The sequence below is a fragment of the Ranitomeya variabilis genome, chromosome 2 (genome assembly GCF_051348905.1).
Source record: "Ranitomeya variabilis isolate aRanVar5 chromosome 2, aRanVar5.hap1, whole genome shotgun sequence".
Taxonomy (NCBI): domain Eukaryota; kingdom Metazoa; phylum Chordata; class Amphibia; order Anura; family Dendrobatidae; genus Ranitomeya; species Ranitomeya variabilis.
The window spans coordinates 10,125,591-10,138,396 of NC_135233.1; the positions used below are offsets into that span (position 1 = coordinate 10,125,591).

Below are 12,806 nucleotides of genomic sequence, written 5' to 3' on the forward strand. Positions count from 1 at the left end.
GGTGCGTATAACCTTGTGCGTATAAGACAGGGTGATGAATGGAAAACTGCATTTAATACGCCTGAAGGCCATTTTGAGTACTTGGTGATGCCTTTTGGACTTTCTAATGCTCCTTCAGTCTTTCAGTCCTTTATGCACGACATCTTCCGTGAATATCTGGATAAGTTTATGATTGTGTATCTGGATGATATTCTGTTTTTTTCGGATGATTGGGAGTCTCATGTTAAGCAGGTCAGGATGGTCTTTCAGGTCCTGCGTGACAATGCTTTATTTGTGAAGGGCTCAAAGTGTCTTTTTGGAGTCCAGAAGATTTCTTTTTTGGGTTTCATTTTTTCTCCTTCTACTATTGAGATGGACCCAGTCAAGGTTCAGGCTATTCATGACTGGACGCAGCCTACATCTGTTAAGAGTCTTCAGAAGTTCTTGGGTTTTGCTAATTTTTACCGTCGCTTCATAGCTAATTTTTCTGGTGTTGTTAAGCCTTTGACGGATTTGACCAAGAAAGGTTCTGATGTGACTAATTGGTCTTCTGCGGCTGTGGAGGCCTTTCGGGAGCTGAAGCGTCGGTTTTCTTCGGCTCCGGTCTTATGTCAGCCAGATGTCTCACTTCCCTTCCAGGTGGAGGTTGATGCTTCCGAGATTGGAGCGGGGGCTGTTTTGTCGCAGAGAAGCTCCGATGGCTCTGTGATGAAGCCATGTGCTTTCTTTTCAAGAAAGTTTTCGCCTGCCGAGCGGAATTATGATGTCGGTAATCGGGAGCTGTTGGCTATGAAGTGGGTATTTGAGGAGTGGCGACATTGGCTCGAGGGAGCTAAGCATCGTGTGGTGGTCTTGACTGATCACAAGAATTTGATTTATCTCGAGTCGGCCAAACGGCTGAATCCCAGACAGGCTCGTTGGTCGTTGTTTTTCTCTCGTTTTGATTTCGTGGTTTCGTACCTGCCTGGTTCGAAGAATGTGAAGGCTGATGCTCTTTCTAGGAGTTTTGTGCCTGACTCTCCTGGAGATTCAGAGCCGGCTGGTATTCTTAGAGAAGGTGTGATTTTGTCTGCCATCTCCCCAGATTTGCGACGTGTGCTGCAAGAGTTTCAGGCGGATAGACCTGATCGCTGTCCACCGGAGAGACTGTTTGTCCCGGATAGATGGACCAACAGAGTCATCTCCGAGGTTCATTCTTTGGTGTTGGCGGGCCATCCTGGAATATTTGGTACCAGAGACTTGGTGGCCAGGTCTTTTTGGTGGCCTTCCTTGTCGCGGGATGTGCGTTCCTTTGTGCAGTCTTGTGGAATTTGTGCTCGGGCTAAGCCTTGCTGTTCTCGAGCCAGTGGTTTGCTGTTACCTTTGCCTGTCCCGAAGAGGCCTTGGACGCACATTTCCATGGATTTTATTTCAGATCTCCCTGTCTCTCAGAGAATGTCTGTCATCTGGGTGGTGTGTGATCGTTTTTCTAAGATGGTCCATTTGGTACCCTTGCCTAAGTTGCCTTCCTCCTCCGAGTTGGTTCCACTGTTTTTTCAAAATGTGGTTCGTTTGCATGGGATTCCTGAAAACATTGTTTCTGACAGAGGATCCCAGTTTGTGTCTAGATTTTGGCGGACCTTTTGTGCTAAATTGGGCATTGATTTGTCTTTTTCGTCGGCCTTCCATCCTCAGACGAATGGCCAAACCGAGCGAACTAATCAGACCTTGGAGACTTATTTAAGATGTTTTGTTTCTGCTGATCAGGACGACTGGGTTACTTTTTTGCCGTTGGCCGAGTTTGCCCTTAATAATCGGGCTAGTTCTGCTACTTTGGTTTCTCCTTTCTTTTGTAATTCGGGGTTTCATCCTCGTTTTTCCTCAGGTCAGGTGGAGCCTTCTGACTGTCCTGGAGTGGATGTTGTGGTTGATAGGTTGTATCAGATTTGGAATCATGTGGTGGACAATTTGAAGCTGTCTCAAGAGAAGGCTCAGCTCTGCCAACCCCGTCGCTGTGTGGGTCCCCGACTTTGCGTTGGGGACTTGGTGTGGTTGTCTTCTCGCTTCGTTCCTATGAAGGTCTCCTCTCCTAAGTTCAAGCCTCGGTTTATCGGTCCTTATAAGATTCTGGAAGTCCTTGGCCCTGTGTCATTTCGTCTGGACCTCCCAGCATCATTTGCTATTCATAATGTGTTCCATCGCTCGTTGTTGCGGAGGTATGTGGTGCCTGTGGTTCCTCCGGTTGAGCCTCCTGCCCCGGTGCTGGTTGAGGGAGAATTGGAATACGTGGTGGAGAAGATCTTGGATTCTCGTATTTCTAGACGGAGGCTCCAGTATTTGGTTAAATGGAAGGGCTATGGTCAGGAGGATAATTCTTGGGTTGTCGCCTCTGATGTTCATGCAGCCGATTTGGTTCGTGCCTTCCATGTGGCTCATCCTGATCGCCCTGGTGGTTTTCATGAGGGTTCGGTGACCCCTCCTCAAGGGGGGGGTACTGTTGTGAACTCTGTGTTCAGGCTCACTCTTGTGGTCACTGGTGGTATGGTGTGACTTTTGCTTTGGGCTCCCCCTGGTGGCTTTGTCTGTTATCCTGCTGGTCTCTGGCTATCAGCTGGTTCATTATCCTCTGGGAGGTTCCTATATAGCTCTGTTTTACTTTCACTTGTTGCCGGCTGTCGATGTAATCAGTGCTACTCAGATTCCTTCTGACTACCTTGCTCCCAGTCCATCCAGGACAAGCTAAGTTTTGTTTGCTCATTTTTTGATCAGCAGTGTTTATCATGTTTTCTGTTCCAGCTTGCTAAAATGTAATTCCCTCGCTTGCTGGTTGCTCTAGTGGGCTGAGTTTCTCCCCACACACCGTTAGTTGGTGTATGGGTTCTTGAAATCTCAGGATGGATATTTTGTAAGGGTTTTTTATTGATCGCATAGACCCCTGCTCTATTTTTCTGCTTTCTAGTACTAGTGGGCCTCTTTTGCTGAATCTGATTTCATCCCTATGTATGTGCCTTCTTCTTACCTCACCGTTAATATTTGTTGGGGGCTTCTATATCTTTGGGGATTATTTCTCTGGAGGCAAGCGAGGTCTTTCTTTCTCTTTAGGGGTAGCTAGTTCCTCAGGCTGGCTCGAGACGTCTAGTAATTTTTTAGGCACGTTCACCGGCTACCTCTAGTTGTGTTGGATAGGTTCAGATTTGCGATCAGTCCAGTTACCATCTCCCTAGAGCTCGTCCTTAGTTTAATCACTTGCTGGTCTATTTGTGATCCTCAGCCACTAGGGATCATAACAGCGAGCCTAGAGAGTTTGAGACAACTCGCCGGGACGCGCTTCTCCGAGACTGATAAGGAGAAGGTGTTCTGGAAAGGAGGAAGGTTGTACCGGGAGACAGTACCCGGAGAATCACAAAAGGAGTGGTTGAGGGAAAGACAGCTGGTCGTCCCGCAGCAATTCCGGGGTGAGTTGTTGTGGATTGCCCATGAGATCCCACTAGCTGGACACTTGGGGATCAGCAAAACTAAGGCCCGGCTGTCTCAACACTTCTATTGGCCTAAGATGGGGACAGATGTGTCAAACTACTGCCGCTCCTGCGTGACCTGTCAAAGAGTGGGGAAGGCGGGGCCTGCTCTTAAGGCTCCCCTGATCCCTTTGCCAGTGATAGAGGAGCCTTTCCAGAGGATCGCGGTGGACCTTGTGGGCCCGCTGGCCGTCCCCAGCAGCTCTGGAAAGCGATTTATTCTTACTGTGGTAGACTATGCTACCCGGTACCAAGAGGCAGTAGCTCTGTCTTCAACTAGGGCAGATAAGGTGGCGGATGCCCTGTTGGCCATCTTTTCACGTGTAGGATTTCCCAGGGAAATGCTTACTGATCAAGGGACCCAATTTATGTCTCACCTAATGGAGGCTCTCTGTAAGAAAATGCAGGTGAAGCACCTGGTATCGAGTGCGTATCACCCACAGACCAATGGCTTGTGTGAACGCTTCAATGGTACCCTCAAACAGATGCTACGCATGCTGGTTGAGACACAAGGGCGTGACTGGGAGCGGTACCTCACACACCTGCTATTCGCTTACCGAGAGGTTCCGCAGGCCTCGACGGGGTTCTCCCCCTTCGAGCTCCTGTACGGCAGGCGAGTCCGGGGACCCCTTGGGTTGGTAAGAGAATCCTGGGAAGAGGAGCCGAACCCTTCTGAAGTGTCCATAGTGGAGTATGTCATGCGCTTCCGTGACAAGATGCAGACCTTGACGCAGTTGGTGCATGACAACATGACGCAGGCTCAGGCTGATCAGAAGCACTGGTACGACCAGAACGCCCGGGAGCGGACCTACCACGTGGGTAAAAAGGTGTGGGTGCTGGTCCCCATACCAACGGGTAAGCTTCAGGCAGCCTGGGAGGGCCCGTACGTCGTCCACCAACAGCTCAACCCGGTCACCTACGTGGTCACGCTTGACCACGCTCGGGGTAGGCGAAAGGCCTTTCACGTCAACATGATGAAGGCTCATCACGAACGTGAACCTTTCGTCCTACCGGTCTGCAGCGCACCCGAAGACGGGGAGGAAGACACCCTCCTGGACATGCTGGCCCAAGCCAAGGCCAATGGGTCCATTGAGGATGTGGAGGTAAGCGCCTCGCTAGATGAACCACAGCGGTTGCAGTTGCAAACCACACTGGAACCCTTCCGGGTCGTGTTCTCTAACCGGCCTGGAAGGACTGAGTTAGCCGTCCACGAGGTGGACACCGGGAATCACGCCCCACTACGGCGAACACCCTTTCGAATCTCTGACCAGGTGCAGCAGATTATGCGCCAGGAGATCGATGAGATGTTACAGCTGGGGGTGATTCGACGTTCAAAGAGCGCGTGGGCCTCACCTGTAGTTCTCGTGCCAAAAAAAGACCGGACCACCTGGTTCTGCGTGGACTACAGGGGGCTCAACGCCATTACAGCCTCTGACGCGCACCCAATGCCGCGCATCGAGGAGCTGCTTGAGAAGTTAGCTGGTGCATAATACCTGACAATAATGGATCTGAGTCGCGGATACTGGCAGATTCCCCTGAGCCCCGAGGCACAGGAGAAGTCCGCCTTTATCACACCCTTTGGACTGTACGAGTCCACGGTCATGCCCTTCGGCATGAAGAATGCCCCTGCCACTTTCCAGCGGATGGTCAACCTCCTGCTTCAGGGACTGGAGAAGTACGCAGCATCTCGAGGAGGTGCTAAGGCGAATTCATCAAGCAGGACTGACTATCAAGCCGGGAAAGTGCAAGATGGGCATGAGTGAGGTCCACTACCTGGGGCACCGGGTAGGCGGAGGCACCCTGAAGCCAGAGCCTGAGAAAGTGGGCGCGATCGTGAACTGGCCCACTCCTGGGACCAAGAAACAGGTGATGTCCTTCCTGGGCACTGCAGGGTACTATAGGCGCTTTGTGTAGCACTATAGTAGCCTGTCAAAACCTTTGACGGACCTCACCAGGAAGAAGCTACCCCACATCGTCAACTGGACAGATGGCTGTGAGGGGGCCTTCCAGGCGTTGAAAACCGCACTGTGCAACGCCCCTGTGTTGAAAGCAGTCGACAGCAGTCGACCGTTCCTGGTACAGACTGATGCCAGCGAGTTTGGCCTCGGTGCTGTGCTCAGCCAGGTTGACTCGGAGGACCAAGAGCACCCCGTGTTGTACCTGAGCCGGAAACTTTTGCCGAGGGAAGTGGCCTACTCCACCATTGAGAAGGAGTGCCTGGCCATAGTCTGGGCCCTGCAGCGCTTGCAGCCCTACTTGTACGGTCGCACCTTCACTGTGGTGACCGACCACAACCCTCTGCGCTGGCTAAGCACCATGTGTGGAACCAACGGCAGGTTGCTGCGCTGGAGCCTTGCCCTTCAGCAATTTAACTTCACCATTAAACACAAAGCGGGCAAAGAGCATGGGAATGCAAATGGACTGTCCCGCCAGGGTGAACCCACTGAGGTGCGCATGGAGGCATACCGTGGGGTCCTACCTCCCTAGCGCACTCCAAAAGGGGGAGGTGTCACGATATGGTATGAAATATCATATAAGTAGTTTCTCTTGCTAGCAAGCTGTGGGCTAAAAAAGCCCCCCTTCCCTTTCACTCAGCCAAGAGCTGCCTTGCCAATGTACATGGGGGAAGAGCGTTTTATTGCCTAAAGGAATTTTTACGACCAGGTTAGAATCTTCCTCCAGCAAGAATTGGATTCTAAGTCTCTAGAACACATGAAAGTTCTTTGTTTGGTTTTTGTAAGATATTAAGCAAACCATCTAAGTTAAGAGCATGAAAATACATATTCTTACTTCCACTCGGTGGACCTACCCATCACTCTAAACACGGGTGTCTAACTCCATCTGGTGAAGAAGTAGGGATTTCTCTGTAAATATGTATCCCAGACAGGGCATATTTGATCTCACTAGAATGCCAGCGATAATCCGAGATGAATGCTGGGTTTGATATGACTATGACATATTCTGGAGCGAAGTTACGGGCATCAGATATATTTCATGCCCTGTTAGTAAAAAGGAAGAGGTACGAGGGATTGGAAAAGCCAGCCCTTTCTGTGAGGTCACAGGCTGTAGGTTTTAAGTGCTGGCCGGCGTCCAAGAGGGTCAGATTTGAGTTTTTACCTTAAGAGCCCAGAGTGCACGCCCTGATGCACTGGGATAGATGGAAAGTTTCCCTAGCCTGTTGCCTGCAATGCTTTGAACAACTGTAAGTGTTATTTCTCATGTTATTCCCTGTTTTTTTTATAATTACCTTGTACATATTTGCAATTGTCTCATTTGTAACATCTTTGTAAAATATTTTGGTAAAGCACTGCCTACATTTTGTGGGGTATATTATTTCATGCCAGTTCTTTCTCCATGCTCTAAAAACGTACCCTAAGTCTTCTTGAAGGGAATTTACGCTACTGTTTTGGGTTAGCTTCGGACCCGTTGAATCGAAGCTGGTGGCAGTAATACCGTGTACTGTGCAGGCCTTTGGGTGTTGTAGCGATTGCAGCTTGATAATTATTGTTCCTGCCTGAGCGGGAGTAGTTTATCGCGTCGCTGCAGCGTGCCCAATAGCCAGTACATAGCAGGCAGCCTTTCTGGCGACTAATTACCCTAGGTGCAGTACCTAACCTGACCTGATAGAAAGGGGGGCGCCAGAGAGCTGCAAGGTTTAAGTGGAACTGTAAGCGGGATACACAAAAATCCCTGCAGTTCGTGGTATATTGAAGAGCAGTGGGATACCTAAAATGAGCCCCTGCTGTAAACTAAGAGGTCCCTAGCCTTGTGTGTGTTTTTTCATCACATTGTGGCAGTGGAGGGATAACTAAGATAAGCCCCCTGCACATGTGATAGCCGTCTGTTGGTCTAAAGTCACCCCAATCCGTGACATATTGGTGACAGTGGTCAGGAATCCCTGTGGATTTCGTGACAAACTGCTGGCCGCGGCTAAGGGATCTTGACAGTCACGGTGTGAATCATGACAGGGGCTCCTGAGAGGACAGATGTGTGTGGGGGGAGCTGACCTATCTGCCGGCTATAGTCAGCGCAGGACTGTGAGCTGGGAGTGCGGGGCTCCTGAGAGGACAGATGTGTGTGGGGGGAGCTGACCTATCTGCCGGCTATAGTCAGCGCAGGACTGTGAGCTGGGGTGCGGGGCTCCTGAGAGGACAGATGTGTGTGGGGGGAGCTGACCTATTTGCCGGCTATAGTCAGCGCAGGACTGAGCTGGGGGTGCGGGGCTCCTGAGAGGACAGATGTGTGTGGGGGGAGCTGACCTATTTGCCAGCTATAGTCAGCACAGAACTATGAGCTGGGAGTGCGGGGCTCCTGAGAGGACAGATGTGTGGGGGGAGCTGACCTACCTGCCGACTATAGTCAGCGCAGGACTGTGAGCTGGGGGTGCGGGGCTCCTGAGAGGACAGATGTGTGTGGGGGAGCTGACCTATCTGCCGGCTATAGTCAGCGCAGTACTGTGAGCTGGGGGTGCGGGGCTCCTGAGAGGACAGATGTGTGGGGGAGCTGACCTATCTGCCGGCTATAGTCAGCGCAGGACTGTGAGCTGGGGGTGCGGGGCTCCTGAGAGGACAGATGTGTGTGGGGGGGAGCTGACCTATCTGCTGGTTACAGTCAGCGCAGGACTGTGAGCTGGGGGTGCGGGGCTCCTGAGAGGACAGATGTGTGTGGGGGGAGCTGACCTATCTGCCGGCTACAATCAGCGCAGGACTGTGAGCTGGGGGTGCGGGGCTCCTGAGAGGACAGATGTGTGGGGGGAGCTGACCTATCTGCCGGCTATAGTCAGTGCAGGACTGTGAGCTGGGGGTGCGGGGCTCCTGAGAGGACAGATGTGTGTGGGGGGAGCTGACCTATCTGCTGGCTACAGTCAGCGCAGGACTGTGAGCTGGGGTGCGGGGCTCCTGAGAGGACAGATGTGTGTGGGGGAGCTGACCTATCTGCCGGCTATAGTCAGCGCAGGACTGTGAGCTGGGGGTTCGGGGCTCCTGAGAGGACAGATGTGTGTGGGGGGGAATGACCTATCTGCCGGTTATAGTCAGCGCAGGACTGTGAGCTGGGGGTACGGGGCTCCTGAGAGGACAGATGTGTGTTGGGGGAGCTGACCTATCTGCTGGCTATAATCAGCACAGAACTATGAGCTGGGGGTGCGGGGCTCCTGAGAGGACAGATGTGTGACCGCCTCTGCGGCTACAATGCTCCACCATTATTATTATTGACCATACTGGCTGCTTCTCACCGATGGTGTCCGGTTTGGTGGCTTGGATGTGTAGGTATCCCGTCTCCCGCATGATCCTGAACACGCTCTTCTCCATGTACGGATACAGGCGCCTGACATCTTCTCTCGTCAGTCCCACCAACCATGGAAGATATCGACCAATCAACAGAGATTTCAGCCTTGCGAGTCCTCCAGTTGGAAGCATCACAAAGTTTAGATGGAGACCTTTTACTGACCTGCGGGAGGAGCAAGACATGGACCATTGCTGGAGTACAACCCCCAATATTGCAGACTCATATAAGGTGTGGGGGCTTCCTCCTCCCACTAGATACTTACTGAGGCTTCATCTGAGATAGGAGAGTGGTGATTCTACTGCCCCAGTCTCCACCCTGGAGGTAAAACTCTCTGAATCCAAGTCTCAGCATCAACTTGTAGAAGATTCGGGCAGCAGCGAAGGCGCTGAATCCTAGATATGAGGAAAAAACGGGGTTATTATTCAAACTGGATTTATGTTCTCAGATGGTCAGGACTTCAGCCTTGAGGACCAGTTCTCACCCTGCTTAGATGGGGCCTCAGAGAAGCCATATCCTGGGATGGATGGACAAATGACCTCAAAGACAATATTTGGATCTAGACCGTGATTCCCGGGATCCGTCAACATCGGGAGAATGTGGTAGAATTCGTAGAAGGAGCCCGGCCAGCCATGGACCATGAGGAGAGGATGGACCTTCTGTCCAGGGCTTAGATGTGATGGCTTGACGTGAATGAAATGTATGTCCAGACCTATGGGATAAGGAGCATGTGACGCCAGTAATTTATGTACATAGCTGAAGCCCCATCCTTAGAGCTCACCCTAAGGGTACCGTCACACAGTGCAATTTTGATCGCTACGACGGCACGATTCGTGACGTTCCAGCGATGCATTTACGATATCGTTGTGTCTGACACGCTACTGCGATCCGGATCCCCGCTGAGAATCATACGTCGTAGCAGATCGTTTGAAACTTTCTTTCGTCGTCTAGTGTCCCGCTATGGCGGCATGATTGCATTGTGTGACACAGGTTGTATACGATGTGCACACAGTAACCAACGGCTTCTACATCGCAAATATGTCATGGAATTATCGCTCCAGCGCCGTGTATTGCAACGTGTGACCGCAGTATACGACGCTGGAGCGATACTTATACGACGCTGCAACGTCACGAATCGTGCCGTCGAAGCGATGAAAATGGCACTGTGTGACGGTACCCTAAGGTCTCATCCTGACATACCACACTGAGACCTCAATCTCTGTCCCCATCCTGAGGTCCCAGACAGAGATACCACTCTTAGGTTTCATCCTGTGCTCCCAGACTGAAATCCCATTCTGAGAGCCTACCCTGAGGTCCTACCCTGAGATTTCACCCTTAGATTCCAGACTGAAGGCCCACCCTGTGGTCTAATAATGGGATTCCACCAAGGTCCCAACCCTGAGATCCCAGCCTGTGGTCTTGCCCTGAGGTAGCATCCTCAGGTACCACACTAAAGTCCCACCCTTAGATCCCACCCTAAAGTTCAATCCTAAGATCTGAGAATGAGGTCTAACCTTGAGATCCCACTCTGATGTTTCATTGTGAGGTCCCACTCTGTTCTTTTATCTAGAGATCCTGGCCTGAAGTCCCAATCTGAAATCCCACCCTGGTGTCCCCACTGAGGTCCCAGCCTGTGGTCTTCCTCTGAAATACCACCCTGAGTTCCCAAAATGAGGTTTTATCCTGAGAATCCAGACTGAGGTTTTATCCTGAGATCCCAAACTGAGGTTTTATCTTGAAATCCCAGACTGGGATTTCGGTCTTATACTGAGATATTAGCCTGAGGTTCCAGCCTGAAATTCCACCCAGAGGTCTCACCCTGAGATCCCATCAGGTGGTCTCATCATGAGATCCCATCCTGAGATGCCAGCCTGTGGTCCTACTCTAAGATCCCATCCAAAGTCTCAGCCTAAGGTACCACATTAAGGTCCCGCTTTGTGGACTCATCCTAAGGTCCCACCCCAAGATCCCACTCTGAGGTCCCAGCTTGAGATCCCACCACCTGATGTCTCCTCTACCTTCTATGGTCGTTTTGTAGTGTGGATATTTATTGAGGATCTCCACTTGCTTGCTCCAGTCATATTTGTTCCTCCAATAAGAGATCACCGTCTTCAGATGGGAGGCATTGAACCCGTAGCAGAATCTGGAGTCCTCTAGTGGAGGAAAGAAGCGGGTGTCGTCCAATCGTCTGTGAAGATCCTGGAGAGACATCCCAGTGACATCACAGGTCATTCATAATGGAGATTCTTGTCTTTTATTCAAGCATTTGATCACTACAGATCCCTACATCCATCTCATTTGTCTAATCCATACAGGTTGCTAGATTCATTCATTCATTCATATGATCCCAACAGATCACTACATTAGATCCCTACATGCAGCTCATCCATCTTAAGCTTACTGATCCCTACATTGATTTGTACATCTAATCCCTACTGATTCCTCCATCCATCGTATTCATCTGATGCCATCAGATCCCTTAATCTAAATAATCTGATCCCTACATCCGTCAGCCCTGTCCCTCATGCTGCCCCACATCTCGTAGTCTCTTCATTGCAGGGAGTTGCAGTATTTGGCCCCCAATATATTACAGTTGTGGCCCCTCCAGGGCCCCTATAATTGTCCCTCAGATCTCAGCTAAGTGTTAATGTTGCATCAATTGTCACAATATGGTATGAAATATCATATAAGTTTAGTTTCTCCTGTTAGCCCAGGCTGTGGGCTAAAACCCCCCTTCCCTTTCACTCAGGCAAGAGCTTGCCTTGTCAATGTATGTGGGGGAGTTTTATTGAAGAAAGGTATTTACGACTGGCATAGCTGCAGTGGAAAGTTGTGCTAGCAGAAACTGGTCTGATCTCCCTTTTAAAACATGCGGTCCTTTGTCCTAATATTGCAAGATATTGGGCAAACGATTTAGGCTAGGAAAATAATGGGTACATATTGCTAAAGTCCATCGGCGCATCTATCCATCACTATAAGCAGGAGCTTCCAAGTCCAACAGGGACAGAGTTTGGATTTCTCTGGAACTGAGTGTCCCTACTAGCCTGAATTTAGTATCTATAGAGAGCAAATCTTAACACAAGATGAATGCTGGGTGTGTTATGATTCTGACATGTTCTGTAGCGGAGATACAGGCATTAGACAAACTTGTGTTAAATTCACTAAGACTGAAGAGATAGGAGGGTCTGGGGAGCCAGCCCTTTTGGTGATGTCACCGAGCTACACTTTATAAGTTTCTACCGTCACCCCAGCCTGGCGTCTGTCTGCTAGAGTCTGTGTGAGCCTGATCTTACTCCAGAACCCTGATGAATTGGGACATTTGGGAACTCCGCCCACTAGACTGGTTGCCTCAAATGATCTGAACACATGTAAGTGTTATTTCTCATTTAATCCCGGTTTGTTTTATAATTACATTGTACATATTTGCAATTGTCTCTTTTGTAACATCCTTGTAATATTTTTCTATAAACACTGCCTAAACTTTAATGGAGTATAATATTTAATACTAGATTCGGTCTTCATGCTCTAAAACGTATCCTAAGCCTTCTGAAGAGAATTACGCTACTGTTTTGGGTTAGCTTCGGACCCGGTTGATCGAAGCTGGTGGCAGCAATACTGTGCACTGTGCCTTAAGGAGTCGTAGTGACGGCGACATTGATAATTATTGTTCCTGCCTGAGCGGGAGTAGTTTATCGCGTCGCTGCAGCTTGCCCAATAGCCAGTACATAGCAGGCAGCCTTTCTGGCGACTAATTACCCTAGGTGCAGTACCTAATCTGACCTGAGGGTAAGAGGGGCGCCAGAGAGCTGCAAGTTTAAGTGGAACTGTAAAGCGGGATATACATAAATCCCTGCAGTTCGTGGTATATTGAAGAGCAGTGGGATACCTAAAATAAGCCCCTGCTGTAAACTAAGAGGTCAATAACCTTGTGTGTGTTTTTTTATCACATTGCTAGCAGTGGAGGGATAACTAGGATAAGCCCCCCTGCACATGTGATAGCCGTCTGTTGGCCTAAAGTCACCCCGATCCGTGACGCAGGGGTGTCGGTCA

At 50.3% G+C, this 12,806-nt stretch overlaps 1 protein-coding gene across 2 annotated transcripts in view; it reads right to left on the reverse strand.

Moving 5' to 3' along the window:
• The window catches only part of LOC143804161 (epoxide hydrolase 1-like), a 55,447-nt gene that overhangs the window by 17,448 nt on the left and 25,193 nt on the right, over positions 1 to 12,806 (reverse strand). For both annotated transcript variants that reach the window (XM_077281968.1, XM_077281969.1), the window contains 4 exons: positions 10,775 to 10,955; positions 9,241 to 9,468; positions 9,022 to 9,151; positions 8,707 to 8,921 (listed from right to left, as the gene is read on the reverse strand). In XM_077281968.1, coding sequence (XP_077138083.1) covers positions 8,707 to 8,921; positions 9,022 to 9,151; positions 9,241 to 9,468; positions 10,775 to 10,955 — 754 coding nt within the window. The remainder of the gene's footprint in view (positions 1 to 8,706; positions 8,922 to 9,021; positions 9,152 to 9,240; positions 9,469 to 10,774; positions 10,956 to 12,806) is intronic.